This window comes from Prenolepis imparis, unplaced genomic scaffold (genome assembly GCF_030444845.1).
Source record: "Prenolepis imparis isolate NDT839.2.m4 unplaced genomic scaffold, iyPreImpa1.0 SCAF_7, whole genome shotgun sequence".
Classification (NCBI taxonomy): domain Eukaryota; kingdom Metazoa; phylum Arthropoda; class Insecta; order Hymenoptera; family Formicidae; genus Prenolepis; species Prenolepis imparis.
In genome coordinates, this window is record NW_028141165.1 from 8896281 (window position 1) to 8923655 (window position 27375).

Consider the following 27375-nt stretch of genomic DNA (forward strand, 5'->3'; position numbering starts at 1 on the left):
GCGTATTGCGCCTTTTCTTTATTTATGCAATATATTTCTTGTATGAGGGAAATTCAAAACAAAGAGAAACGTTACACGTGACGCGATGAGACACGAGTAGTTGCATTTTATGCGTCTGTGTTTTTGTCAATTCAGAAAGTTTTAACGATAAAAGATATATTTATCCTTGTTTTATCGCGTCGTTTTCACATGTGTGCGAAATGATGTCATTGGGATAGTGCCGCGCAAAAATTACAACGTCTGTTCATGTGTCACATGAGTAACGGATGTTGAGATGAATAAATAAATAAAGTGCAAGTAAATGAGTAATAGGAAATTTGGAGAAACCGACGATAATAATACAATAATGGATTCGTCGATAATTGACGACACCGAAGACGAATCTGACGAGTTATTCTCAGGTAATGATTGTAAATCTTGTGAATTTGTGTTTATGTACAGCATAGTTATTTGCGGTATTTTTTCATACGCAAATTTTTAGACGACGAACAAAATAAAGAGATCAAATGCGATGCCCCGATTTTAAATCGATTTGAAACATCTAGTGACAGCATCATGTAAGACATTTTTATTTTGTTAGTTTATATAGAATTTTGTTATTAACACATACACACACACACACACATATACAGAGATCTTTTAGCTATAAAAATTAAATTATGTCATCGATAGCAATTTTACTGTAGTTTTAATAAGCAATATGTAATTGTCACTTTATAGTATCGACAACAGAACGCCAGATGTAATTCCATGTACACCATTGAGTTTGTTACCTCTTTTAAACAAGATAAATGAACAATGGAGTAGTGATTTTGAGACACCACAAACTCAGCCATATATAAAGCCAACAAGTACAACAGAAAAAGTAATACATCTCTTTAAGTGAAATATATTACATTTCTACATTGTACTTTAATCATTTAAATTACAATATCCTGTTTATCATTAATATTTCAGACAGAAGAAACATCTAAATTTGAACAGCATACACCTGACATTTCAACTGTTAAAAGCGTAGACAAAGTTATGTCTGATTCCCCTATTATTGCAGTAGAATCTAGAGCATCACGAAGACGCTCCAAACGTCGTATATTTAGATCTTCTATATCTGTAGACCCATTGGTTGTTACTAACAACGAAGATAGTACTATAAATATACTATTAGAAACATCTACTTCTAAAAATATTAATTCCGCAGTACAGAATAGTGCGGAACCTACAAATGTTGCGGAATCTATTTCATCTGTGGATAATATTCTTGAAGATTGTGAGTCAAAAGTTTTCAATAAAATTGAAAACATATGTAATAATGAGGAATTACAAAATCTTACAAATATTACACCTGACTGTCTGGATACATCAACACAAGAATTTTTTAGAAATGCTTCATTCAGTAATATAGATCAGGTATGTTTGAACACTTTTGATAATCAAACAACAGTCCAGTCTACTGCGCATTGTAACCAGAGGATCAAGGATACTGATGAAGACAGAAATATTGAGGAGAATCAAAATATAGGTTTTTTTACTGCTCGTGGTGCTTCAATTAATGTCTCAAACCAAGCAATATTTAAAGCGAAGAGACTGTTCGCAGATGCCTTTGATATAGATGAAACCCAGGCACAAAATTATGAATCATTCGCCAAAAGAAATTCTAATGAACAGAAAAATAAGCATTTATCATCATCCTATTCATTTGATAATACTGTTTCTATAAATACTACAAAAGAAATATCCAAATTAGAAGAACAAATTACAGAATTGAAAAATTATGACAAAACGCGTATTACAAATTGTGAAAAGCCATTTGTAAATAAAAGTTCTGTTGAAGAAGTCAATACAGTTCCTACTTTATTCTCCACTGCTAGCACTGGTGCACTCATCAACATCTCAAAGGAAGCATTGTCTAAAGCAAAAACATTATTAGCAGATGAAAAGGATGACGATAAATTAATAAAATATTCTGAGAGTTCATCTGTAAATAGAAATTCTATGAAATCAAACAATATGACTTCAACATTATTTTCTACGGCTGGTGGTAAGCCTATTAATATCTCGGAAAAATCATTGGCCAGAGCAAATAAATTATTAGCGGATGAAGCAGAAAAGGAAAATGATATATTAATAAAATATCCTGAAAAATCATTCACAAATGTAAATACTATGAAATCAAACGATACTATGACTTCAACATTATTTTCTACGGCTGGTGGTAAGCCTATTAATATCTCGGAAAAATCATTGGCCAAAGCAAATAAATTATTAGCGGATGAAGCAGAAAAGGAAAATGATATATTAATAAAATATCCTGAAAAATCATTCACAAATGTAAATACTATGAAATCAAACGATACTATGACTTCAACATTATTTTCTACGGCTGGTGGTAAACCTATCAATATCTCAGAAAAATCATTAGCCAAAGCAAATAAATTATTAGCGGATGAAGCAGAAAAGGAAAATGATATATTAATAAAATATCCTGAAAAATCATTCACAAATGTAAATACTATGAAATCAAACGATACTATGACTTCAACATTATTTTCTACGGCTGGTGGTAAATCTATCAATATCTCAGAAAAATCATTGGCCAAAGCAAAAAAGTTATTAGTGGACGAATCAGAGAAGGAAAATGACATGTTAATAAAATATCCTGAAAAATCATTCACAGATTTAAATTCTACGGAACCAAATGATATGACTTCAACATTATTTTCTACAGCTGGTGGTAAACCTATCAATATCTCAGAAAAATCATTGGCTAAAGCAAAAAAGTTATTAGTGGATGAATCAGAGAAGGAAAATGACATGTTAATAAAATATCCTGAAAAATCATTCACAGATTTAAATTCTACGAAACCAAACGACATGACTTCAACATTATTTTCCACTGCTGGTGGTAAGCCTATCAATATTTCAGAAAAATCACTGACCAAAGCAAAAATATTGCTTGCAGAACAACTGAATACTACTGTTGAAGAACAGATCATTTCTAATAAAGTTGATACTTTTGATAACAAACAATATGATATAAATACTTCAAATATTAAATCCTGCGCTGGCCATGATGAAAAGATTGAAAGATGCGATTTAAAAATTTCATATGATGGACTTTATCTAGGAAGCGATCAGGAGATAACAGTTTCGAGTAACGCTCTATTAAAATCACAAACATTCTCTAATCATCTGGATGATAATAGTCCTGATTTAAGATATACAGCATTGCATAAGAGCAATAGCGATAATTCAGATGAGACACCTTTGGGCAGAAACTACGTGTCTGTATCGAAAAAAGCGCGTTTCAGTAACGAACTTCAAGCTAAAAAATTATTTTTTGACAATATGGATATGGATATGGATAACGACGAGAACCGAAATCCGGGCAAAAGAAATTCTGTCTTAGGATCGCCCGAAAGAGATGTAGAACCAATCGAACTGGATGTGATGAGTAGTCCTGTTCTAGGAACACATTCGAGAAAGCGGAAAGATTTAGGACATCGAAGGGACAAGTATGCACCACGAGCGGATAAAATAACGCCTAATAAAGAAGAGAATGTAGTAGTATCACAAGAGAACATCGCGCACGAAGATGCATCTTCGTGCAAGAACACCGACGTGAACGAATCGGATACGGAGATGCAGGCGGAGAGACAAAAGGCGGAAATAAACGATACGGAATTAAACGAATACGGCGATACTCAGTTAATGATGCATTTCGTCGACGAGTCGGCGAGGATACTGCAGGATCGTTTGACGGCCGCGTTGGATCAAGAGAAGGTCATCACTACGAAGAGGAGACACGGATCGAAGCAATCGCTTGGCCATCTGTATCGTTACAAGCAAGTTCATTCTAACGCTCGTTTATCGTTGAGAGAAATCAGCAACGGTGCACCGCCCGTGCTGCTCTCGTATCAGGAACTCGTCGATCGACGAATATCGCCGAATATCCTGGAGGTCATCGCCGCAACAGCCTCGTCGTACGCATTCCGATGCTCCGATTTTTACGAGAACGAAACGGTGCGGACTAACGTTCGCGGAATAGAGATGGAGGACGAGGTGCGCCTGATTCTGGATGAGAATGGTTACGTGGGAATCTGGGAGTTTCTTCGCGCTTTCCTCGCGAGTCCGGGTGTAGATCCGAATCTGGTTCCCGCACGCTGGGTCGAGAATCATTACCGCTGGATCGTATGGAAATTGGCGTCGATGGACAGAATGAAATTCGGCTCGGCCGAGTTACCTAGGTATAATCTTTTATGAAATTAGTATACAAAGACTGTTTCTAAAAACCGTGTCTTAAAAGAAAGAAATTAAACAGATTTAGCTGCACGCGAGATCTATCTAGCAAAAAGAAATTATCGAATAATTTTCTTAAACTTCAGGGCATTAACACCTTCACACGTGATGGCGCAATTAAAGTATCGGTACGATCGAGAGATTGATCAGTTTCAGCGATCGGCCATAAGACGTATCTTGGAGAAGGACGACGTCGCGTCTAAGAGAATGATTTTATGCGTGTCATCTATAGTAGAAGTAATATATATTTATTATATCATGAAAAAGATTCAATGTATTCTCTTGACATGTTACACGTATCTTAATTTGCAGAATAATGTAAGCACGGAGATAGGGAAGAGTCCGCGCGTAGGAGTGCCAAAGTGGAGAATAGAATTAACTGATGGCTGGTACAGTGTACCTATTTGTATCGATATAGGGTTGGTGAAGAGCATATCGACCGGCAGAGTAAGAGAGGGCACAAAATTGGTGATATCTGGCGCGGAATTACTAAATTGCGATCACGGTTTCTATCCACTAGAGGTAGGCGTCGATTTTTTTTGTCGGAATCGGACGCGATTAACTTTTCTCTTCCTTTTTCCTTTTTATTAATTTCTTACCGCAGGCACCGGCTTCTGTCTGCTTAAAATTGCACACAAATTCAACCAGGCGTGCACGATGGGACGCAAAATTAGGATACACGCCGTGCTCGGGACCGATACCCATCAAATTACGTAACGTATGTCCGAACGGCGGTTTAATCGGCAAAATGACAATTATTGTCGCTAGGGTGTATCCGACGTTATATCACGAGAAAACCGCATCCGGAGATTCGAGTAAGATACGTTTGAATTAAAAGTTGCGGAGAGTTAGCAAACGAGTTAGCGAGACAATTTTTATTTTATATTAAATCTGCTTTTTTTTCGCGACAGTTGTTCGAAACGCTAAAAGTGAGGAGAAAGCGCAAAGCACGTACGAACAGCAATGTTTGTCCAAGATCGAGACATTTTACGCTAACGCGGAGAGAGATTTTCAAGAAGAACTTTCCCGCGATAAGTTCGGCGAAGATTACGAAAGCTCGTCTTCGGAGGTACTACGATTAACTTATTTAAATTATTATCATTAGCTTAATAAATTTTTTTCGGTATGATAAACGTTATAAATATAGGAATCCGTCTCGAAGAAACGACGCAGCGATGAATTATTGCAAGAATTACAGCAGAAAAAAGAGACATTCATGCAAGACGTACAATCAAAATTGCGGAAAAATTTGCCGGGACCGCGACAAGTTTCTCAGCTGCTCAAGGTTCGCGTATGCGACGAGAATGTAAACGCAATCCTGTCGATCTGGTCGCCCGGCGAGGAAGTTGTCAATGCCCTCAAAGAAGGCGCGTGTGTCTCGCTTTATAACGTCGTCGCTTCTGGAAAGAGGTATGTATATCATTTTCTCACAGGAGAGAAATAACTGTATCTCGCGCGGTACATACGTAAATGCTGCATTTTTTTATGTGAGTAAATATATATAATTGTTCGACAGAGGAACCGAATTACAACTCACCGCGCGCCGGTCCTCAATTTTTAAACCGGTAAAGATGCACGACACGTCATATCCTACTAGAGTATGCACATCCTTTTGCGAAATGACCAATTCCGAGTTTGCTCCACCTTACGGAGAATTTGACACGGTGGGTTTTGTCTGTTCCGTCGGCCCTGCCCCTTATGTAAGCATTTTTATCATATTTTTCTAAATTTTCTTAGATAACTTGTAAATACTATTTAAAATACTATTTAAAAGATCGTAAATACTATTAAAGATTGTAAAAAATATTCCTTTCTAAGTAACAAATTAATACCTTATTAATATTTTTTGACAGAAATCAGCTGATTAAAGAGTTAATTTGCTAATTAATTTTTAAAATAAAGATATATTATAAAAATTAAAATAATATAATATGTTAATAATATATATATAAATGTTTGTAATAATATGTCATAATTCTTTAAACTCGATTAATATTTTTGACAGTTATCAGCTGATTTCTGTCAAAAAATATTATTCGAGTTAAAAATATTATAACATATTATTATTGTTTTAATTTTTATAACATATTTTTATTTTAAAATTTAATTAGCAAATTAACGCTTTAATCAGCTGATTTCTGTCAAAAAATATTAATCAAGTTAAAACAAACTTTAATAAAAATATCATTCTTTTTTATATAAAACTGAGGAATGACGCGCGCGTAGCGCGCTTGTATTGTTCTAATAAAAAAAAGAAAGACAATGCACGGTTTAAAAAATTAAATTGTTAAACAATAAAATAATTTTGTTGGAATTTCATGTTTGAGATAACTATTGAATTGTTTTGTATATCAATTCTCAGTTTATATATATATATATATATATATAATATTTTATATGGACGTATGTGTCTTTTATAGGGTATGAAAGATTTCGAGGTTGTACATTTGGCGTATCCGAAAGCGGATTCAAACGACTCCTTTTATCTTTCGATATTGTTTTGGCAAGGAATAGCCGGTTATGGCTACACAGATATTCTTACTGTCAGATCTATTGTAGCGTGCAGTAATTTAGAATGGCGAAGAGCAACTTCATGGAATATTCCAGCGGCATATTGCACCGACAGAACTATTTTTACGTGCAATCCTCGCCGAAATCATCTCTACGAGACTTTCGAAAATTTGCAAAATCTAATCACGGTACGTTATATTTTTTTCCCTTTCTTTATTTTATGTGTCTTTTATAATTTATAATTTATAATTTATTTCTACAATTTCCCATACACAATCTCTTAATTTTTAATTGCATTTTTATAATTATTAAATCAGTTAATGCTTTTTGTAAAAAAAAATATTTTTCTAATAATTATATATATTTAATATTCACAGATAAAATAGAGCGGATTAATTAAGAGCGATGTGCGCATTTTCTTTCTTGTTAAAAAATTATTTATTTGAATGCATTCAAAATAAATAATGTTTTAACAAGAAAGAAAAAAATGCGCATATCGCTCTTAATTAACTTGCTCTCATTTTATTTGTGAATATTTTATATTAAAGTCTCCTACTTAAAAATTATATATATTTAATTATTATAATTATTTCTCTCAAGCCAAGATGCGCTTATCTATGTTAAACTTGATTTTTAAGGATCCAGTTAAGTATGCCGAAAGGTGTACTTTCGCGCTTAATGTGGAATTGCAAAAGAAGTCAACGCCGACGCGTTATGTGACGAATAAAAATACTCCGATTAAAATATACAATTCGATCACAAGCGAGGACAAAAGATTGTGCGATTACACGACGCCGCTGGCGGCTCCGAGATTAGGAGCCGGCAGCAGCCCGTGTTATATCGCATCTAATCCCTCGATTCAGAGACGACTCGAGAAACTCCAATGTTATGGGGAACCGCCCGAACTGTCTCCTCTTGTACTTAGAAAATCCAAGAGGGTTTCTTTGAATTTTCAATCGCCCATGCGTATTTCGTCGGACTCGACGAAAGACGCGTCGAATACTAATCAGTCCGGGGATTTAAGTTCCGGCACATCGAAAAATCAATGATATAATCACAGTTCATTTGTTTTCATTTTAATTATAAGCGAAACAACTGTAAAAATTTGTTAATTTTTATTATTACTTATTACATAAATATAAACTATTTCGTTTTTAAATATATCCCACTATTTTCCATTGGAACTTACTCCAGTTTTTTTAAATCTTCCCTAAATTTACAATCTCAAAAATTCCTACATTTATTTAAATTGTCGAATTTAATTTAAACAGGATTAAAAATAATTTCATAATAACATAATGTCTATCGGAAATATCAAATGGATGTAAAACGTGTCTCAAGAGATATTTCGTTTATTACGAAAGATATAAAGTTTTCGCGCAATAATCTTTCTCCCACTATTTCCCTCTTTTTACAAAAGACAGTAAAATTTACAATAACGATTTATAAATTCTAAAGAAATATTCTTTTTCAGAGAAAATTCGCCGACACAGCCCCTAATATATATAGGTCCAGATGTTAGCCAGCTGTTCCCCGGCAGCTGATCATCTCCATTTTTCCTAAACTTATTGCTGGTTGAGAAATGAAAAACATTCGTTTGCAGCGATTTTTGAAAAATAAATTTGCTTGGCATAATAACGTCAAATTAATCGAAAAAATTTTAATTCTGAAGTACATAATAGAAAGTTTTTTTTATAGAAAGTACTAAAAGAGAGAGAAGTTTCCAAATTTCATCATTTTTTTTTTCAATCCAAATAAATTTTCTCATGCCGACAAGAGTGAAAACGGGAGAGCTTTTCTGTTTTCTCAGGAATAATATATCTGACAGTTGTGCGGATCTCCCTCGCGGACCAACACGCGATTGGGCCGCATGCGCGCAGAGGAGAGGCAGGAGAAACTAGAAAAGGACTGCGCGCGGACTTTGGCGCTCAGTTTGACACGCACCGGTGTATCGCGTGTTTCGTTTGCGATTCGGCGATTTAAAGAGCCGCCCGATTGGCTTTCGAGCCAGGGAGAAATTTACATCGTGTTGTGTTTTGTTTTATCCTCCTTCTCTCGAGACGCGAATCTGTGCGCGGCGATGATTCGCGCGTAGAAACGACGCTTCGACGACGAAAACACGGATTTATTGGTGGGTTCTTTGTGCGTTCGATCGTAGATCGACCCTAGATCTTCGCCGTAATCCTCATCGGCAATGACGACCGAGACTCCGAAGGTGGAATTCGCCCTCGGCAGCGAAGTGTCACCCGGTCGGTTCTTCAAGAGCGCGTTCGCGCGTAACTTCATCAGCAGCGGTCGCGATTGCAAGTCCCTGGATTACGAGCTACTCGACAATGCTGTCGTGGTCGATCAGCGGGAGGAACGGAACAACAACGCCCGGAACAACAATTTCTTCTCGCTCGTGAATTTCGCGGATGACAAGCTGGGAAACAGCGGTGACGACGACGCTCCCTGGGAGCAGCCGAAGCCGAAAAATGAGGTGAATGTCTGTTGCAGTGTTTTCTTTCGCACAACGTGCTCTCCTCTCTTAACGGTAGCTTCGTACGTCAAGTATCGCGCACCTTAGAGATGTTGCAGTATTCTGTATACCAGAGATTGACATGAATATGAAAGATTCGAGAGTGTAAAAATATAATTTCGCGAAGGAATGCACAGATTATATCTGGATTATCTTTCAATCCGTTTTTCTTGTCAAATTTTCTGCAATTCTGAATTACACATTTATTCGAGAATCTATATAAGGAAGCTGCAATCTCTCTATACATCTAGAGTTAAATTTCTTATGCATAAGACGATGAAATTATTATTCTTATTTGATCCGGAATTGCTTAGGCAAAGTTTAATATCGCGCTTGAATTACGACGATATATAAGATCATAAGAATAATGATAGCAGTAGTGTACTTGGTTACAGTGCGTGCGTTTCTGTTTTACGACTAATTACGAAATTGGAAGCAAAGCGCAATGAAATCCTTGGAGCGTTAGAACGCGCGCGAGTGTTTTGTAACTCGATTTAAATACAATAAACGTAGTTTTCTGCTGGATATATACGGCCGGCGCGTATCCGCCATTGTGTCGGATCTATTATAATAAATGTCGAAAGATGCAACGCGGATAATCAGGATGGGCGAGGAAGGTTCGCGATCTCGTTGAAAATGCTCGTTTATAACGCGATATATACGACGACTGTCGAATAATTCGATGCTTTCTATTCTTGACAGGCGGCACAGTCAGCTGCAGATGCGAACGAATTGGAGAAACTTCGAAAGGTGAGTTTATTTTATGCCTCGTCGGCTTTATTATCGCATATTCATCCTCGAGATGCATGTTTCCGCCAAACGGAAACGCATCGGAAGTATATACACATCTGCTCTAATGCGTGTCTTTATATATCATTCGACGCGTTTGTCATGTCAGCGTCGTTTCGTCATTTGACAATCTCAAATCTGCTTGCAGAATATTCTAAAGAAAAGCGTAGGGCAACAAAATATGAACTTTCTGTTTTATAATTGTAAATCAGTCACTTGGAGAACTATACTTTCCATAATCTTTGGAAATCGATACTGAAGAGACTGAATTCTATTATTATTGAAATTTAAAAAATTCGAATAGAGAGAGAGATAAGAAAACGTGCGCGCGACTCGTTCAATAATAATCTCGGATTTGTAGAGAAAAGAATTGATGTATTCTGAAGAATAAATTCCCATTTTAAATTCTGATCTCGCGCGGAATCTTCGTTCTCTTTTCGATTCTTCTTTCAACAATAAGATAGAAGACAGACTAGGGGTATTTTGTAACCGTGACGCGCATTTTACAGATCGAAATGAGAGAGAATTCTTTCATGTGTATACGACTGCTTATGCGGAAAGTAACCAGACCATATTTCCGCTTGCCTTTTATTTCGTTGTTAAGCGTTCCCCGATCGAGCAGACGGCAAAACTAATCGTTCGAAACCACGTGAAATTATCTGGAATCCCTGTAGTATAGTATACCTTTTCATGCTTATTTCCTACTATTACCATATTATTATCCGCGCATTAATGTATCGAAGCGAGCGAATCTCGTCAGGTATGTTGGAATAATTTCCACGACCCGAGTATCATTCGGTCAGCGAATATTTACACAGCGAATGGATCATTTATTCCGCGAGCCTCGTAAACTCTATATTTACCCAGTAATTATGTATCTAGCGTCACTCGAAATCCGGTGCAATAAAATACAAATAATTATAACAGTATTAATACTGTTTTTTTGATCGCGTCAATAACAACTTTTTACAATTTTAATTTGATTTTTAATAATAATTTTTTAGTCCTTTGGTACGCTTCAGAGTATTAAAGGAAATCAAATTGATTTACAAAGCATCTACAAATATTAGTGCAAATAATAGCATAGAAAATACCTCACGAATTAATTAAGTAGCCATGGGAGTCGAAAAATATTAGAAAAATTAAAAAAAAAATATTTTGAACCAATCGGTGTTTCTCTGTGAAATTGTAAGGCACTTTTTCGGTATAAAAGTCTGACTCGAGCCTGAAATATCCGTAGGTGATTTTGTTCGCACTCGTGACACAAGGGCCACTTCGCCGCAGATCGAGTATATATGTACGTTTGAGCGGAAGTCCGCTTCAGCCCCTCCCGTAATTATTATCAGTCCGAGGGACCGTGCAGGCCTTTGTGGGACCTATCCGAATGCACGAGCATATGTGTTTGTGCACCGTGGCACGTTTGTCCGATCGCGCACCAGTGACCGGAGAGCGAGTTTACGTGACGTCACCATCCTGCTTTTTCGATCCCACATGCACGCACACACGTGTGACAACCGGTACAAGAAAATTATCACCCCTTTCCCCCTTCCCTCTCTAATCAACGCGATGACCTGTTGCGTGCGAAACGCAAAAGGGTTGCGTTAAAAGCCGATGTGTCTTTGTTCGCAACACCGTTCTTGTTCTCTATCGTACGGTATTTAACACGTCGGAGAGAAAGATGAAATGCATTCTCGTCGGAGATTATCTCTCGTCGATTCAATTAAAGTAAAGTTAAAGTTACGAGCTGCCTTTTTAAAGTGATGTGCATTAAAGAGGCGATTAAAGGTCCACCCTGCTCTTTGCACGCGCGCGCGCGCTATAGAAAACTTTTATTGCGGCAGAGGTAACGCAATTAAGTAGTCGTACAAGTCTAAAGAACGACGCTATTATTTGCCTACCCTCGGAGAAGTGCTTGTCTAAGGATACTTTATTGCCGCTTCCATTTGCACACCTGTGTAATGCATACATCACGGTGCGACACGCACGCGTGATTCCTTTCCTGATCCCCAGTCAACGGTTTCGCACGTTTTACGAGTCACGAGCGGATAAGATACGATCGGCCAAGAAAGCTTCGTAAGGGCCGGAAGGGGCCCTTCCTGCCGATTGCGAAATCGCGTCGCGGCGACCGGTTTATAACAAAGGATGATACATACAATGCAAACCCTTATACGAAAATTTCTCGCGATACGATTCCTTTTCTCGAATTTCACTTTTCTCATTCTGACTTCGATCCTCTATCAATGCTCGCGAATTATTTTATCCTTTCTGCTTGTTTTATTTTTTATTCTTTGCTTTGAATCGATTCGCGAAATAAGAGTCTTGGTGCTTTGTGTACCGTTTGAATAAAAGGGGACTCGAAATTTTTTGTGATAATTATATTTTCGTCGGTAATTAGCGGACGCGAGACCGAGTCTAATTAGCTGGGTAAATCGCGGCAGGATTAACGAAAGGAATCCCGTTGCTCGCGCGAGAATTAATCGCGCGACTTCTCATCGTATCGTTTATCCTCCGAATCTTTGTTGTCTGTCACAACACGCTTGCTGCTAATGAAAGGCAAATTGCCATGCGTCCTCTCGCTTCGTTGACGATATCGCGCGATTCCTTTGATCAACTTTTTTTTCCGGTATCCGTCTCGATCGTTCGATTATGTCGCCTCGCGATATTATGAAAAAAATAACGCTTTTAATTTTTTCTGGCCTTCCGCGTGTTATGTCATTCGCTTTTACGACGTTGTGCAATATTGTTAAATTGGACGTAGCGTGTGTTTGACCTGTTTTATTTTATATTATCTTCAAAGATATATAAAATGTTGATATATTGCTCCAAAATATTCTCGTGCGAGTTACAGTTATGATATTAATAATATTGATTTTCGCGTTTTTGTAATTATTTTTCTGACATTATGCAATAATAAAAGAAACAGATATTATATAATAATAAAAATGTATATATTATTATATAATTATTATATAATAATAAAAAAAAAACAAAGGTAAATTCCGTTTATTTACTAGAATTCTTGGAAGCTATATTGGCTCGTCGAAGAACGAAGAATATAAACATTTCACACCATCATCTTTTACAAGGAACTAGTAAAATCCATTAGATAAACTAAATACGGCATGACAATCTGATGACAGTAAAGTAGCACAATTAGTTTCCTTTTGCTCGAGTTCTAACGGCGTTCTACTATTTTTATACGTTGCCCCGTTCCGAGAAGAAACGAAGCTACGAAGCAGCTTCGAAGGAGCTTCTCAATATTCGTTTAAGCTTTTCCCGACGATATACGATGTTTACGACGCGAAGTGGATTCGTGCGAACGAGGGGCACGAATAAGTTTGTAAGAAAGGAAGAGATTAATCTGTCGGACAGACCGAGGTGTTATTTCATTTATAGCGTCCCGACGAAGTCCGTTTCTCGCGACTCTCTAGCGTTCCAAGAACGACGATCAGGAATCTGATGGAAAGCGACGATCACATGCTGAAATATTGATTTTGCTTAATAGACGATCAAACATGTGGGTATATAAGAATACGAGACGAATACATATAGCGAGGTAAATTTAGCGCAAATTTGCACGGTATGTGAAAAGCCTGCTTTAAATATATACAGCTGATTTGTACGTTTCATTTTAATATTCTAAAAAAAATGTATCCCTGATTAAAAAATTTAAAAAGCTATCACTAAAGATGGGATTTAACTCGTGAAACGGGTTAAATCCCATCTTTATATTTATTCGATCACAGATTCTTATTCTATGCAACGCGCGAGTTTCGCCGCATCAACATCCCTCGAATGCATATATTATATTCTGTAGGCGAGATGCTCCGGCAAATTTAATCATCGTTACCTCGCGGCACTAGAGAATTTTATCGACATCGACGACGATAAAATTACACGTTCCATTCAGTTGCATCGTGGAATTTACCACTATTGTTAGACCTTTATACGCAGAAGAGGAGGAGAGGAGGAGTTACACTTTCCGCGATGCATACCGTTATTCGATATTGCGGAGACGAAGAGGGCACGTTTAACCCAGCGCGTTTGTTCGCCGGATCGCCGGCTATTTACATAACCGAGTCCATGCATTAGTGCACTCTCGGGAATGCAGCATCCAGCGGCGGAGTCGGGCTAGGCTTCTCTCTTCTCCTCCTCTCTATCTCTCTGTGAGCTCCGCTCTTCCGCTCGCCGTAGCCGCGGATAATATCGTTTGCATGCCGCAATAATAATAAAGCCAGGCCACGTAAAAATTCGATTCGACGTTGCCCGCGGCCTTCGCCACGTGCATCAGCAATAACAGGTGATAAGCGGTCTCGCAATTATCGGTCTCGATGCAATTTTCGGTCGGATCGAAGCGACGAAAATGGTTCAGCGCGTCCGGAAGGTGCACGTAAAAATCTCGCCGTTCTCTTTCGACAAAAGGTTAATTTTAATTTTCCTGTCACGTGTTTCACAATCAATTAAGAGACTGGCCACGCTGTTCCATCAACGTCGTTTTCTCTTTAACGACTCGCTAAACGTCTGATGCTTTTCACGTGGTTAAAATACGTCGAGGAAATGAAAGAGAAATAGGTCAGATGCAGATTATACTTCAACTTTTGTAGAGAGACCCGTGAGAGATCGTTGAACGATAACCGAGAAAAAACGCAGGGATGAATTAGGGCAGCGATATTATTAGTCGGATAATCGATACCGTATATTCTTTCCGGTAGACTTTTTTTTCGAGCGCGATAAACAGTTACGTGAGAGAATTGGTTTTTTTTTTCATTAAAAGTAAAATGTGAGAATTTATAACTTCCTATATACATAAGAAATTTCTTACTCGCTCAATATGCCAATCTCAACGTGAGAGAGAGAGAGAGAGAGAGAGAGAAAAACTCACTCGGCGTAAATTAGAGCTGTTATCCTTCCCCCGATATTAGTCTGTTTAATGTGTACACAACACGTGTTACGATGCGTACGATAAGCAGCGAGCTGGTGAGAAAATCAAACGGAATTTATCAGCGTGTAAAAAGTGTATTTACAAGCGAGTATACATTTTCACGTGATCGTTCTTTTGATTGTTAGCGCATTTGTTGATCGAGATAATAGCTGCGAGAGATCGAGATTCGTCGTAACCAAGGCATTCAATGAATGTTTATTTCATATGTGTCTGAGCAAATCGTGTATTTTTTTTCTATTAATGTTAAGCAAAAATGAATGAGGAAGAATTTACTCCTCTTTCGGAATATGATATTTCCTGAAGATAGAAGCGAGAAATCGCTTGCGCTCGCATCTTTTCTCCAAGAATCGCGCTATGGGAACATTTATCTGATCTAAATATGTAAATTAAATTCCTAGAATAGTCAGGTCACACATACCGGATAAATATATACCAATCCTTCCTGTGTTCTCGCGCTACTAGACACATTTTTGGCTTCGTTACGTAAGACGAGAAATATAACGCGAATGTAAAATGGAAAATTCATACCGCGAACTCGTTCTCAATATTCGTGTGAGATTAGTTACGGCGGACAAAGCGATTTAACATTACGTCACTTCGTATATATGTATACATTACCGCGGTCATAAAACGCAGTTCAATGATCCGGGCGATCTAGTCCGCCGAGATTATAACCGAGCATTTCGCTAGATCTCTCTCTCTCCTCCTCGTCTACTTGATGAAAAACGATGTGCCATCAACGTCAAAGTTCTCCAGCTAATCCGTCACGTCCAGTCGGTTAAACGCAAAACACTGTTTTTTTCTTCTTCTTAATTGGAGGGCGCCGGACAGGGGAGCGAGCGAGGAGTCCGTAATTTTATTTCAAATTTGACATCTCGGAATTAAAAAAAAATTATCTTGTAAAATTATATACGCCTTATTAACTGCGTTCCTGCTTAGGAGGGCCCTTATTTGACGATCACTTACACACCGCGGTGTCATTACTCCTCTCTGCACCGTCGGGCCCCGTTCCACTCGGGTGCCCTCAGCCTCTTCCGGTTGCCTCTATCCACGAAATACGCACCTTCACGAGCACGTATACAACATGCATTAACCGCGCACATTCCTGCGTGCACACATTCCCGGCAGCCCCGATCTCTTTGTTCCTTTTGCTGCCAGCGTGCAGATTGTACGAATTTGTCGCGTGAGTAATATCAATTTACATGTTATTGTTAAAAAAGAAAACGTAGGAATAAGAAATCTTTTTTGAAACCTTAGAATGTTACTTTGGCTTCTTGGCTTGAGAAAAGTATTTAAAATTGAAATTTTTGAATATTATATTAAATGTGTGTAATATTTTTATATATTATTCTATATATTATTTTATTATATTTATATTTTATATTACATTTTATTATATTTAATATTTTTATATATATTAATGGAAAATTTTTATTACTGTTAAACATAATGATATTACACATTTCTACCTTCCCTGATATTAATTCGTAATACAATGCTTGGGATGAATTAATTATTTATACTTAATATTAATAAATATTTTCAAACAGCTGTTTCGAAATATCGAAATATCAATAATTCTGGTTACATTTTATATTCATTTTATATAATAGCTGTTTCTCGATTACGAAGTGAAATATCGCATTAGCCTAAGGGCTGGCGGCGTTTATTTCACTTTTGTATCGAAGAGGAGAATCGATGTTCAGTTCTCCTTCATCGTATTCCTTTGTTTTCACGTTGACGGGCGGCCGACGCGCGATAATGAGGGAGAGAATCTTTAAATGCCAACCACTACACATGACTGTCAAGGAAGTCGTGATATATAGCGTCACGTTGACATCCAATTTGCATCTCCATAATTATGATCCGTGACGCGTCTGTAATATCTTTGCCGCTCTAACGATTTTCATTGCGCCCTTTGACCCTCGGGAGAATAATTAGAAAATCGGGGCTTTCAGAAAGCAATTAATTATAATCATATCACGCGAATGACGCTAATTTAATCAACAACTTGTATTCTCGCGAATTTTTACCTTTCTCTCTCACACATTGAATTTCTATTGAAATGATAGAATATAAAATGCAAGCCTGTTCCTTCTCTCCGTAAAGAGAATTCATATATAACTCCTCGCTTGAGAGTTGCTGGGTTATCGAACGTTCTATCGTAATATAGAACAAAGAGAAAGAGAGAGAGAGATTAAAGTTGCTTTACGGCCAATAAAGAAACGCCAGAGAGTGGTCACGAATCGGTCGATCAAGATCGAATCGAATCGCGCTGTTCGCCAAATAAGTCGGTTACTTTCGCGGCGAGAAACGGCGATTGAAGGCACCCCGAAGATAAGAAGAGAACGAAGGTAAAAACGGCATGAGTCATCGGGGGCTTCTCCTTAATTTTTTACGAGCGCGCGCAAATTCTCCATGGCCATCAAGATCAATTGCCATAACCGATCGCCGGTGTGCCTAATTGCCGCGTGACCTCGCGGACTGCGTACTTAAGTAGTGAGACTCTTCTCGATGCAACAGAGACATATCCCGCGCGCCCGTTAAGTTTGCGAAAGCTGGCAACCGTGAACTCGCCGTAAGTAATATTCTGAGACTAATGAGTGCCACTGATGAGAGAGGCGAGAGGAAGTTTTTCGCGCGGTCGAGAATACGGGGGAAGATCCTCATCGTGTGCTGTTGACCCCTACAAACAGTCGTCGAAATAGACGCGAGGCGTAAAATTACCTGCGGGCAGTTAATCCAGACATCCTGAGGGGCATAAATCATCACGGGAACTGAAAATTCTTCCTGAAAACCTTCGCGAATAAATCAAAATCGCATCTTATTCCACTCTATCTCTATCGCCTTTTCGTGTCTTTAATAATATCGATGATAAAATTTTAAATAAAAAAGAAATCATTTCTTTCATTCGACAATGAACGCTAAAGATGAAGACGATAAAGACGATCAAGAGGGATGAACGGCGTGAGAGAATATCGCGAAGGATTTTTTCCGCGTCCGAGTGAAAGCCGACAAATGCAACGCAGTCCCGAACTCACCTATAATTCTGCATATACAATGTACGTAACTGCGCGTTTTGTAATAAGCCTAGGCTCGGATATAGCAGTGTGTTCTCATCGTCGTCGTGCATATAATAATTCGTCTGCCAACGCGTGTCCTCCCGCGAAACGATCATTATTCCAGAGCGCTGGTCAAGTAGGTAACCTCCTGCTTGTCGCTTATCTCATACTCGATAATGAATAAACTGTTAATCAAACGTTTCCGGCATCGTTGTGAAGTCTCCGCTAGAAACACAAATCGTCTCTTGCGCGACGCGAATTTCGCGGATGAAACCTCGAGATACCTTCGAGTACTCTACTCTGAATAATCGCGAGGAATTATGTTTATCCTGTCAATTATATTATATTTAATTAAATGTATTGAATTAATTAATTTTATTGTATTTCATTTACACATTTATTATTTGATTGTATGTATATCATGAAAGAAACATCACGAAATTTTGAGGCACTCTGAAATAATAATAAATAATCGCGAGAAATGATGTTTATCCAGTCAATTACTATTTAATTAAGTATTGAATTAACTAATTATTTAATTAATTTTATGTATTTTACTAACTATTTAATTTATACATTTACTACTTGATTATATATGTATAGTGAAAGAAGATTTCTAAAGATTTAATGAAAAATTAATGAAACTTGATATTTATGTACGTCACATGTTCATGCGTGATTTCACGCCGTATAAATGCTTATAGCTATTGTATCGAATGAATATATAGATATTGTACAGCACTGTGTATAACGCGATTCAAGCGGACGCCAGTATAATCAAAAATTGCATATTGAAATATTTATCAAAAGCGGGAATAGAGGAGGCACTTTCCCCATTCAGTTACCGCGCTATTAATGTTGACGGGCCCAACAAAGACGTCTCGAAACCGGCAATTCATTGCGAGATCTCCCAACGTAGCAATAACAATAATAATCTTTCGCATTCATACGCGAGCAGCAATTAAAGTCGAGGTGAGCGATCGCCGTAAAAATGGCGTCGAGTCTTAATCTATGAATCGTGACGATCACATTATATATATATGTCAGATCTATACGTCGGTTTTCCCAATAAGCGTTCGCGATCTCATTTATCTCGGATCTCGGCGAGCGATATATACGCACAAAGAGGATATACAATGCGACAAAGAGGATGTAAAAGAAGGATCTATTTCCGTCTCTAGTACGGCCTTGAGCCGTATCTCCTTCCAGCACGTTTCTCCTCCGTTCTCCTACATCTCCTCATCGTCGAAAGTCTCGAGATTCGAACCCCCTTTTTGCTCCTATTTATCCCCCTAGCCGACTCTAGCGCGTCCGACATACCAGCGAGATAACTCGCCGTGCCTCTCTTCATCGCGCTCCGTCTGATCCATCGATCTCGCGAATTCCCGGGCGTCTTATATGAGTCTGGTAAAACCGCGCGGATATCGTTTCACGCCGGGGTTTATCTGTTGGAGAAATTCGTCACGCTCGCTTGCGTCTGAAAACAGCTTAGTAATGGCAGGGTGCATTCACGTTTCCGTCATTTCCTCTCGTACACGAATTCCGCGCGAGCACGGAGTAAATTTGTCCTCGACGATATCGGGATACCGATCGACTTTTATACGTAGATCGATTGCGAAAGTTGTGAAAGAAATCGTGCAATTTTTTAAATCCACCTTCAGATATTACTACAACAGTAATTTAATTTATGCAAATTTTGTTTCGTATTTGACCATTTTTTTAATTAAAAATAAAAAAAAACTAGTCCATTGAAATTTAAATTTATATTTTACATTGAGAGCCTCGTTAAAATTCTTTATTTTTTTTTTAATTTCGAATCGCGCGTAATTCTCTTTAACACTTGTTTGCCTCGTTATCCTTTTGCATGCTTCGCGAAATTATCAATTTTAATTTACGAGAAGCCATCACGTGCACTTCTGTTGAGCGCAGGCTTAAGTTAGCGTGCGATGTGTCGGCAGCTCACGGCGCGAGAATAAAGGGTCTCGGGTTCGGTTGATCATCCTAATTACACGTAGCCAAGGCCGGACAGGACGTCGTTAATCTAATAATTGTCTTCATTAATTTATCGGCCGCACGCCAACCCCTGAACCATACGAGACGGCGGGCCGGTATTGACATAGTTCGTCGCAATTAACATCGCGCGCCGCGTACCCCTTAATTAAGCGCACGCCGTGCATCAATTAAGGTCCGTTTAACGCGCGCCCTCGGCGTTCTCGGCTCGGTTCAAACGCGATTCAATATGCGAGCTTGCACACGCGTTATCTCTCCTGCTTTCTGCGTGCTGTCTGATTTTCTGCCGGGGCTGACAATGAGTCATCGCGGGGACTATCGTAAAATATAATCTGACTCTTCAGAGACAAAACCGTATTGTGCAATCGATAATTAAGTGTTACAGAGGTAACCAAATAAACTGCGTGGCGTTTTTAAAGAGCCGCGTACAGCAACGCGTTTTAACGTATAAAAAATTGTTAAAATTATGTGCAAAGAGGAAAAAAAATATTAGCCATCATAAATGAATTTTAGGTGTTTTTATATTTTAGATCTAAAATTTAGTTATCATATCTAAATTTTACCTAATGATTATATAATATTTTTAATTATAATTTAACAGAGAATTCCTCGTTAGCTTAAAATATTAGTTAGCTAAAAATGTAGACATGATAACTAAATTTTAAGTCTAATATAAGAATACCTAAAATTTCGCTATGGTAGCTAAATTTAATATTAATCATGATTTTTTTTCCGTGAAGAAAAAAATTAATCTGCATAAAATGACACTTTATATAACGTTAAATATTCTTTTGATTGTATAATAAAATATCGATTTGTATCCGGGAAAGTTTAACATTAAAAAAAAATGGTCATCCGCCGTCGTGCAGATTGCTTTTCTCCTCAATCAAAAGATTTTATTTTCTTTAAATGTTTGCGAATTAATGGCCATGCGTCTTTACGAGCGAAGCCAGGTCGCGACGTGAAAGCAAGAGCGCATGCAAATATAAATGCAGAAGGTCTTTTATGGGATGTTGCTGAGAATCGGATCAAGGAGAGTGCCTCTACGATTATTTGGTCACCGGCACGAGCGATTTCTCGGTGCAGTTTTGTCCTCTTGTAAGCGGCTTGACGCTTTCGTGGACACCGAATTTCGCGATTATGGATACACAAACACACATCCATACGAGCAATTGCCTTCTTTCGACCTTTACGCGCTTTCTGCTCTCGCGAACTAAAGAAGACGTGCAGAGAAACGTCGTAGTCATTTGCGTATATCACTTTTCCAACTTGCCGATAAATCTTTATGTATTTATATATCGCATATTTATATATTTATATATCGTATAATCAAAAGTTTGTCTTTTTTTCTATCCCTTTCTAAAAAAAGGCATGTTAAGTCGATTCTCGCAAGTATTGTAAATAATATGTTATAAAATAGGTATACTTTACACTCAATTAATATTTTTGATAATTATCAGCTGATTTCTATCAAAAAATATTAATCGCGGATAAGGTATTATAATATTTTTTACAACATATTACTATTTTAATATTTTTTACATTTTATTATTTTAAATTTTAATTAGCAAATTAACGCTATAATCAACTGATTTCTGTAAAAATATTAATAAAGCGTTAATTTATTAATTAAATTTTAAAATAATATGTTAAAAATAATTAAAATAGTAATAAGTTGTAAATAATATGTTATAATACTTTAAATTCGATTAATATTTACAAAAATCAGCTGATAACTGTCAAAAATATTAATCGAGTTTAAAATATTATAACATATTATTTAAAACATTATTTTATTTAATTTTAGAATTGAACAAACTGTCAAATTACTAACTCTCGCGATGACAGCCTCTCGATGCTACGAATATAACGCACAATGCGAATTGAGACAGTCAATAAGCATCGCGGAAAAGATGCAACAATAATACTTGCGAGAATGGACTTAATGCCTTTTTTAGAAAGGGATGTTCTAATACTTTCAACTTAATCGAAATAAACAATAAACCATTTCTTACTCACCGATACGTGCAATAGCGGAGTTGTAGTACACACAGCACACATGATCTGAAAACAAAATATTCAAATTATGTAATTTTAGACATGGTAACTAATATTTTTAATTATAATTTAACGGTGAATTCTTTACTAAATTATAGCTTAAAAATATTAAACTAAAATTTAAGCATTACCATGTCTAAATTTTAGACATGATAATTAAATTTCAGGTGTAATATGGGGACATGTAAAATTTTGCTATGATAGCTCATATTTTTTTCCGTACAGATGATGCGGAAAATGTAAAAAATTTCAATAAAATCGAAAGGATTCCGCCATGTAGATCTCACGATGCGAATGGATCCTTGTCCTATGCATCGAAAGACCGGATATTGCGAATGCAATACGCGCTCGGTATGTAATATCACACGCAGGTGTGCAGGTTCACGGTCCAACAGTCGTAATATGTAATATCCGACCTGAGAGAGAATCCGATCTCTCGCGTGACGGGGCGGGAATCTCTCGACGGAATTCGCAGAGACGATATTATGCGATAATCGCGAGTCTTCTGACGAGGCGTTTTTTTCAATGTTCGCACTCTGTAGATGCGAACAGAAATATTTGCATGTGTTCATCTGTATGCTCGGAATCTGTATGTATTGTGTAATATACGAGATTAAGCACGCGGTTCTCTCTTTCTCCCTTTTCTGAGGTCGATTTCGTAAACCTCTTTCGTTCTTAATGCGAAATAAATTTTCCATTTCCCAAGAGTATACCTCATTAACGCTAGTTTACGTGTTTGACGCGGTCATAAAGTACAAGTCGATTGGAGTTTTAACTGATCCTCTCGTTTCTCTTCGGAAAGACAGAATTAGAAGGCTTTGAACCTATGTTGCATTAACAAAGATTCACGATAACGCTCAACAAAATGGTTTTTTTCTTTTCTTTGTCGATGTTATAGATAGAACTACACTTTAGAAAGAATACGCAGCGTGTATATTGTTGACTCAGGATTAATTAAACTGAATAAAATTAGCCGTGGACTAATGTTTACAGGAACGACACGTTCTTTTGTTTATTGTCGAAAATGTTCACGGTAGATCTTTTGATTTTATATATGTACGTTCAAAGTAGATTATGTCACGGCAAGTTAGACAAGAGATTTTATCCTATCCCTAGCTCTAATGACAGTTCCGGTAGCGACAAAGGAAGCCGTTGAACGCATCTAGATGGATGACACAAGCGTGAGGAGTTCTTCGACTTGCTGACCCAGATGGATCCGGACTAAGTTCTAAATGTAGTCTGAGAAAAATTCTTTTTAGTAGCTATAGTGGCCCGGAGAATTATAATGCGGGTGCCACCAATAGCCACCGGAAGTTTTCTCATTCAACTTCATCTCGTCGAATAGATAAAATCAACGAGACATAATTTTATTTAATGCATTCGAAATTTATGTTATTATTTATAGCACCACCAATGTTTTCTCGTAATACAAAAATGAACATCAAATTGTCAAATAATAAAAAGCTTGTGGGCTTGTATAAGTATTTCAAGTTTTGTTTTATGCGGAAGCATTATTTATACTGGTTTGAGGAATATAAATTTTTTCGACAAACACATGGAAAAAAATATTAGCTATTAAATAACTAAATTTTTGGTGTCTCTGTATTGCACCTAAAATTTAATTATCATGTCTAAATTTTAGTTATGGTAACCAATATTTTTAATTATAATTTAACGGGGAATTCCTTATTAAATTATAGCTTAAAAATATTAATTACCATAACTAAAATTTAAGCATAACAACTAATATTTTTTTTTCGTGCATTTTTCGCGTAAACTCTTAAAAAAAAGTTGCAGCTTTGTAAGAGTAATTCTACTGATGTGCGTCTAGACGAGTTCCGGCAGCGAAACGCTCACTTTGAGATCCGGCCGAAAGAAGAGCGTGCCGTAGAGCGCAGTACAACGCAGCAATTGTGTGGAGCAGCGCGGTCTCTAATCGCACGCTCTGATTAGCGTATGTGTATGTCCGCGCAATGATCTCTCGCGGCAATGATCGAGATGAGTCATCCGGATGCTATTCAAGTGGCAGATCGATCGTTTCGCTAATGAAGGCGTCAAGGATCACTCGCCGCCGCCTCTCTCGTTTTTAACCGGATTATTACGAATTTTCCGAAATTATTAATTAAAAAGGGACAATAGTTTATACATCGTTCTTCCGTTGCTTAACGGTGCCGGTTGTTTTGCTCGTTATGCAAATATTTCGAAAATCATGCGGAGATTGCGATCCAAACTACTTGGAAAAAAAATTATTAGCCTCCAAGCATAGATAACGACGGCGATTTGTCCATCTCGTTTCGCGCTCCAGATATCACCACCGCATTATTTGCATTTGCTTTTTAATTCGCCGAAGAACTTGAGGAACCTTGAGGCTCTCCGCTACCTTTTATTTCATTCTATACGTCGCGAATCCCGAGAGAGGAGAGTCTCTTCTTCGCCGTCGCGTTTTTATTTCGCAGTCTCTTTCCTGCCTTTGCGGCAGATGCCATCCACGAGGCGTGACCGACGACCAGCCGTCGCCTCCCTCGTTTCCTCTTCTCACTCCCCTGTTGAAACTCGCTTAATGCCATCGGTACTTTTCGGCGCGACGTACGCGTATACAAACTCCGCCGACGAACTCATGAATGGCGATGGTGTATATCAACTATTCGCGTGAAAGCCGACGACTTATTTTCGGATCCGCGTTATGACACGCGTGTGTGCGCGCCTCGAATGCATATACTACACGCTATTGTCCGCGAGTCGGAAATTGTCTTGTCGCATTTTTTACCTCCGATATAAAAAAAATACACTCTAGTTGTTTTTTAAATGTCAAACATCAAACGAGACGTCAAAGTTGGAAATTTTACAATGAATTAATTATTTTGCAACTTTTATGCATATGGATTTCTCTCGCTACAAAAGAATTGGGATCTTACAATGGAAGGGTAATTTATTTCATATTAGAAAATATAAGCAGGATTCTCTTTCTCTCTCTTTGCGCGGGATAAATTCCCAATTGATTCTAATTCACCTATTTTTTTACGAAGTCGCTACACCGTGCAGAAGTGAAAATTGCATTTAGAAAATGCGCGGCACTAATCGCGTCGTCGCGCTTCATATGCAGCTGCTACTCTGTCGGGAAAGAGGGAGGGATAATAATCCCGACGAATATATATACGCGGACGCGTCGTAAGCCGTTTCGGAGGAGATTCACGGGGAAGACTCACAAGGTGAGTCACTATAAAAGCGACGATTTGTATGCAACGCGTAGCGCCGGCGCTACAACTTATTGTGCGAGGAGATCGCATTGTTATACCGCGGATGTGATTCTCGGGTCGCGTAGGTGCGGGTGGATTTTGAGGATTCGAGGCGTCGTTTCGCGCATCTATACATCCTCGGATCGTTGAATTGAGCCCTTGCGTACTCGAAACAATCCCGTATACACAATCAACGCGACAAAGTACACGCGCGATGTAACTGTACAAGTAGCGGTGTTTAATATGCGCGTCGCTCTCTCGCGAGCGCGGTCTCACAAGTTGATAAACTTGTGAGAGGATTCTCATAGCTCTCGCATAGAAGAGAAGAGAGAGAGGGGGAGGAAGAGGGCAAAAATGCCGGCAAACTCTGACGGCTGCAAAATGGCGCCGAGACTCTATTTTCGGCGCATTCCAGCTGAACGGATGGAGAAGTCTAACTCGCAGACGATGTTTCGCTGCGAAGAATCGCTTCTCATCTTATTGGAATGCCAAGAGCCTCCCCCAGCCTCCCCTCGCCCTTCTTTTTCTTGCCCCCCTTCTGCCATTTCCTCTCTCTCGTTCCGTTTTCGCGTTGCTCTGTCATCGTTTCCTCGCAATAATCGTAAAAACGCTTGTCGGTCAATATCACCGCGATTAGGTACAGATTGAAAATATATAATTTTTTATTATTTAAAATATAAATGAACGAAAAAGCTTTCGACGTCGTACCGATATTGTGATTTTCTCTTGTTAAAAAAAATCTTACGCTTTTGTGTATGTTCTTTGTCATACTTTGTAAATTTCAGTAGTAAACACCTACGAAGAGGCAGACATACATACTCGAGATTGCACGCAATTACCTATCGGGGATCAAATGCTTCTTCCAATTTCTTTCGTTAATTTCATGGAAGAAAGGAGCGATGAAAGTATCGGTCAGTGATTTTCGCACAATTTATATATCGAAACAAAAGAACAAAGATAATAATCGTTGAACTTGTTCGCGCGGTTATACTTGGACGGAAACAATTATAAAGTAAAATAGATGGATTAATTAAATCTAGTTTCGCCACTTGACAATAACCCTTTCTAGGGAATAATGAGGGATCTCGACAGATCGCAATTACGCGGCGGATGTCGATCTCCAAGTGAAAATAATCATTAATGTAGAGTATGTAGACAATAGAAAAGTGATTTGTGTCGCAGCTATAGGAGCTCTCTCATACGGCGAAAGCCGAACGCCGCGAGAAGAAAAAAGCGGAGAATGTATATAAAGATGAGCATTTGCAACATATAGAGTTTATGTTAACACGGAGGCAATTTGAGAGACCTAACTTTATATAATTTACTTTCTCATCGTATTTATAAAATCTACTTTCAATTTTTCTTGGGACCTGAAAAGACGACACATCTATACATACATGTTTGTGTTCCTCAATGCTTTAAAGATGTCATCGTAATTTTTTATAAAATTATAAAAATTTACCCAAACATTTATAATAATGAAATTTAAATTGACACGTCAAATATTTGTTTGATCAAGCGTTTTAATTTTTACACGCGTTACTTCTCGGATTTAAAGTCGATGTTTAGCTCTTCGTTCATTCTAGTTCTACATGTATATTATATATTACGTATTATATTACATTATATTAACATTATTTTAACATTACACACCTCACGAGTATTTCTAGCATTGTTCATATCGTACGGGACGTTCCTAGTCACGCTCGACCGCGCGCATTCCGGCTTTTAATCGCGCGATTGTCTCTATGTACAATCTTTATCTCGCACGCAATCTGTTATTATTTGTAAATTCCCATTCATACCCTCCTACGTTGAGGTCGTCGCGGGTTAACGACTGTCAGTCGTCCCTGCGAACTCGTTCTCTCAATGTTGTTTAGAAACCGTTTCGTACGGTACCGAAATTTTTTCTCATTAGTCTCGTCTCTCATTCTCTCTCGCTCTTTTTTTTTC

At 37.8% G+C, this 27375-nt stretch overlaps 3 protein-coding genes across 5 annotated transcripts in view; 2 read left to right on the forward strand and 1 right to left on the reverse strand.

Moving 5' to 3' along the window:
• Positions 1-9099, forward strand: LOC145939110 (uncharacterized). 2 transcript variants are annotated; one of them, XM_083043231.1, is made up of 12 exons: positions 1-401; positions 482-557; positions 721-865; positions 958-4244; positions 4383-4533; positions 4609-4818; positions 4901-5111; positions 5208-5365; positions 5444-5706; positions 5813-5996; positions 6717-6995; positions 7446-7966. In XM_083043231.1, the coding sequence occupies exons 1-12, from the start codon at positions 302-304 to the stop codon at positions 7854-7856; spliced, it is 5475 nt and encodes a 1824-aa protein (XP_082899357.1). In that variant the 5' UTR covers positions 1-301; the 3' UTR covers positions 7857-7966. The 2 variants fall into 2 exon arrangements, with proteins under 2 accessions (XP_082899357.1, XP_082899358.1); XM_083043232.1 differs by lacking the exon at positions 7446-7966 and adding an exon at positions 8966-9099 and having other exon boundaries at positions 65-401.
• Med27 (mediator complex subunit 27) overlaps positions 1-27375 on the reverse strand; it is a 146301-nt gene that overhangs the window by 5438 nt on the left and 113488 nt on the right. For both annotated transcript variants that reach the window (XR_014425786.1, XM_083043279.1), the window contains one exon: positions 22148-22192. Coding sequence is in view for 1 of the 2 variants with exons in the window: in XM_083043279.1 (XP_082899405.1) it covers positions 22148-22192 (45 nt within the window). In the remaining variant the exon portion in view is untranslated. The remainder of the gene's footprint in view (positions 1-22147; positions 22193-27375) is intronic.
• LOC145939113 (uncharacterized) overlaps positions 9002-27375 on the forward strand; it is a 27241-nt gene continuing 8867 nt past the window's right edge. The window contains exons 1-2 of the mRNA XM_083043263.1: positions 9002-9286; positions 10028-10075. Coding sequence (XP_082899389.1) covers positions 9002-9286; positions 10028-10075 — 333 coding nt within the window. The remainder of the gene's footprint in view (positions 9287-10027; positions 10076-27375) is intronic.

Excerpts from the sequence above, each read along its gene's own strand:
- LOC145939110 (XM_083043231.1), top strand. The coding sequence starts at position 302 with ATGAGTAATAGGAAATTTGGAGAAACCGACGATAATAATACAATAATG. Across the intron at positions 4,819-4,900 it reads ACGGTTTCTATCCACTAGAG|GCACCGGCTTCTGTCTGCTT; the intron begins GTAGGCGTCGAT and ends TTCTTACCGCAG. Across the intron at positions 6,996-7,445 it reads ATTTGCAAAATCTAATCACG|GATCCAGTTAAGTATGCCGA; the intron begins GTACGTTATATT and ends TTGATTTTTAAG.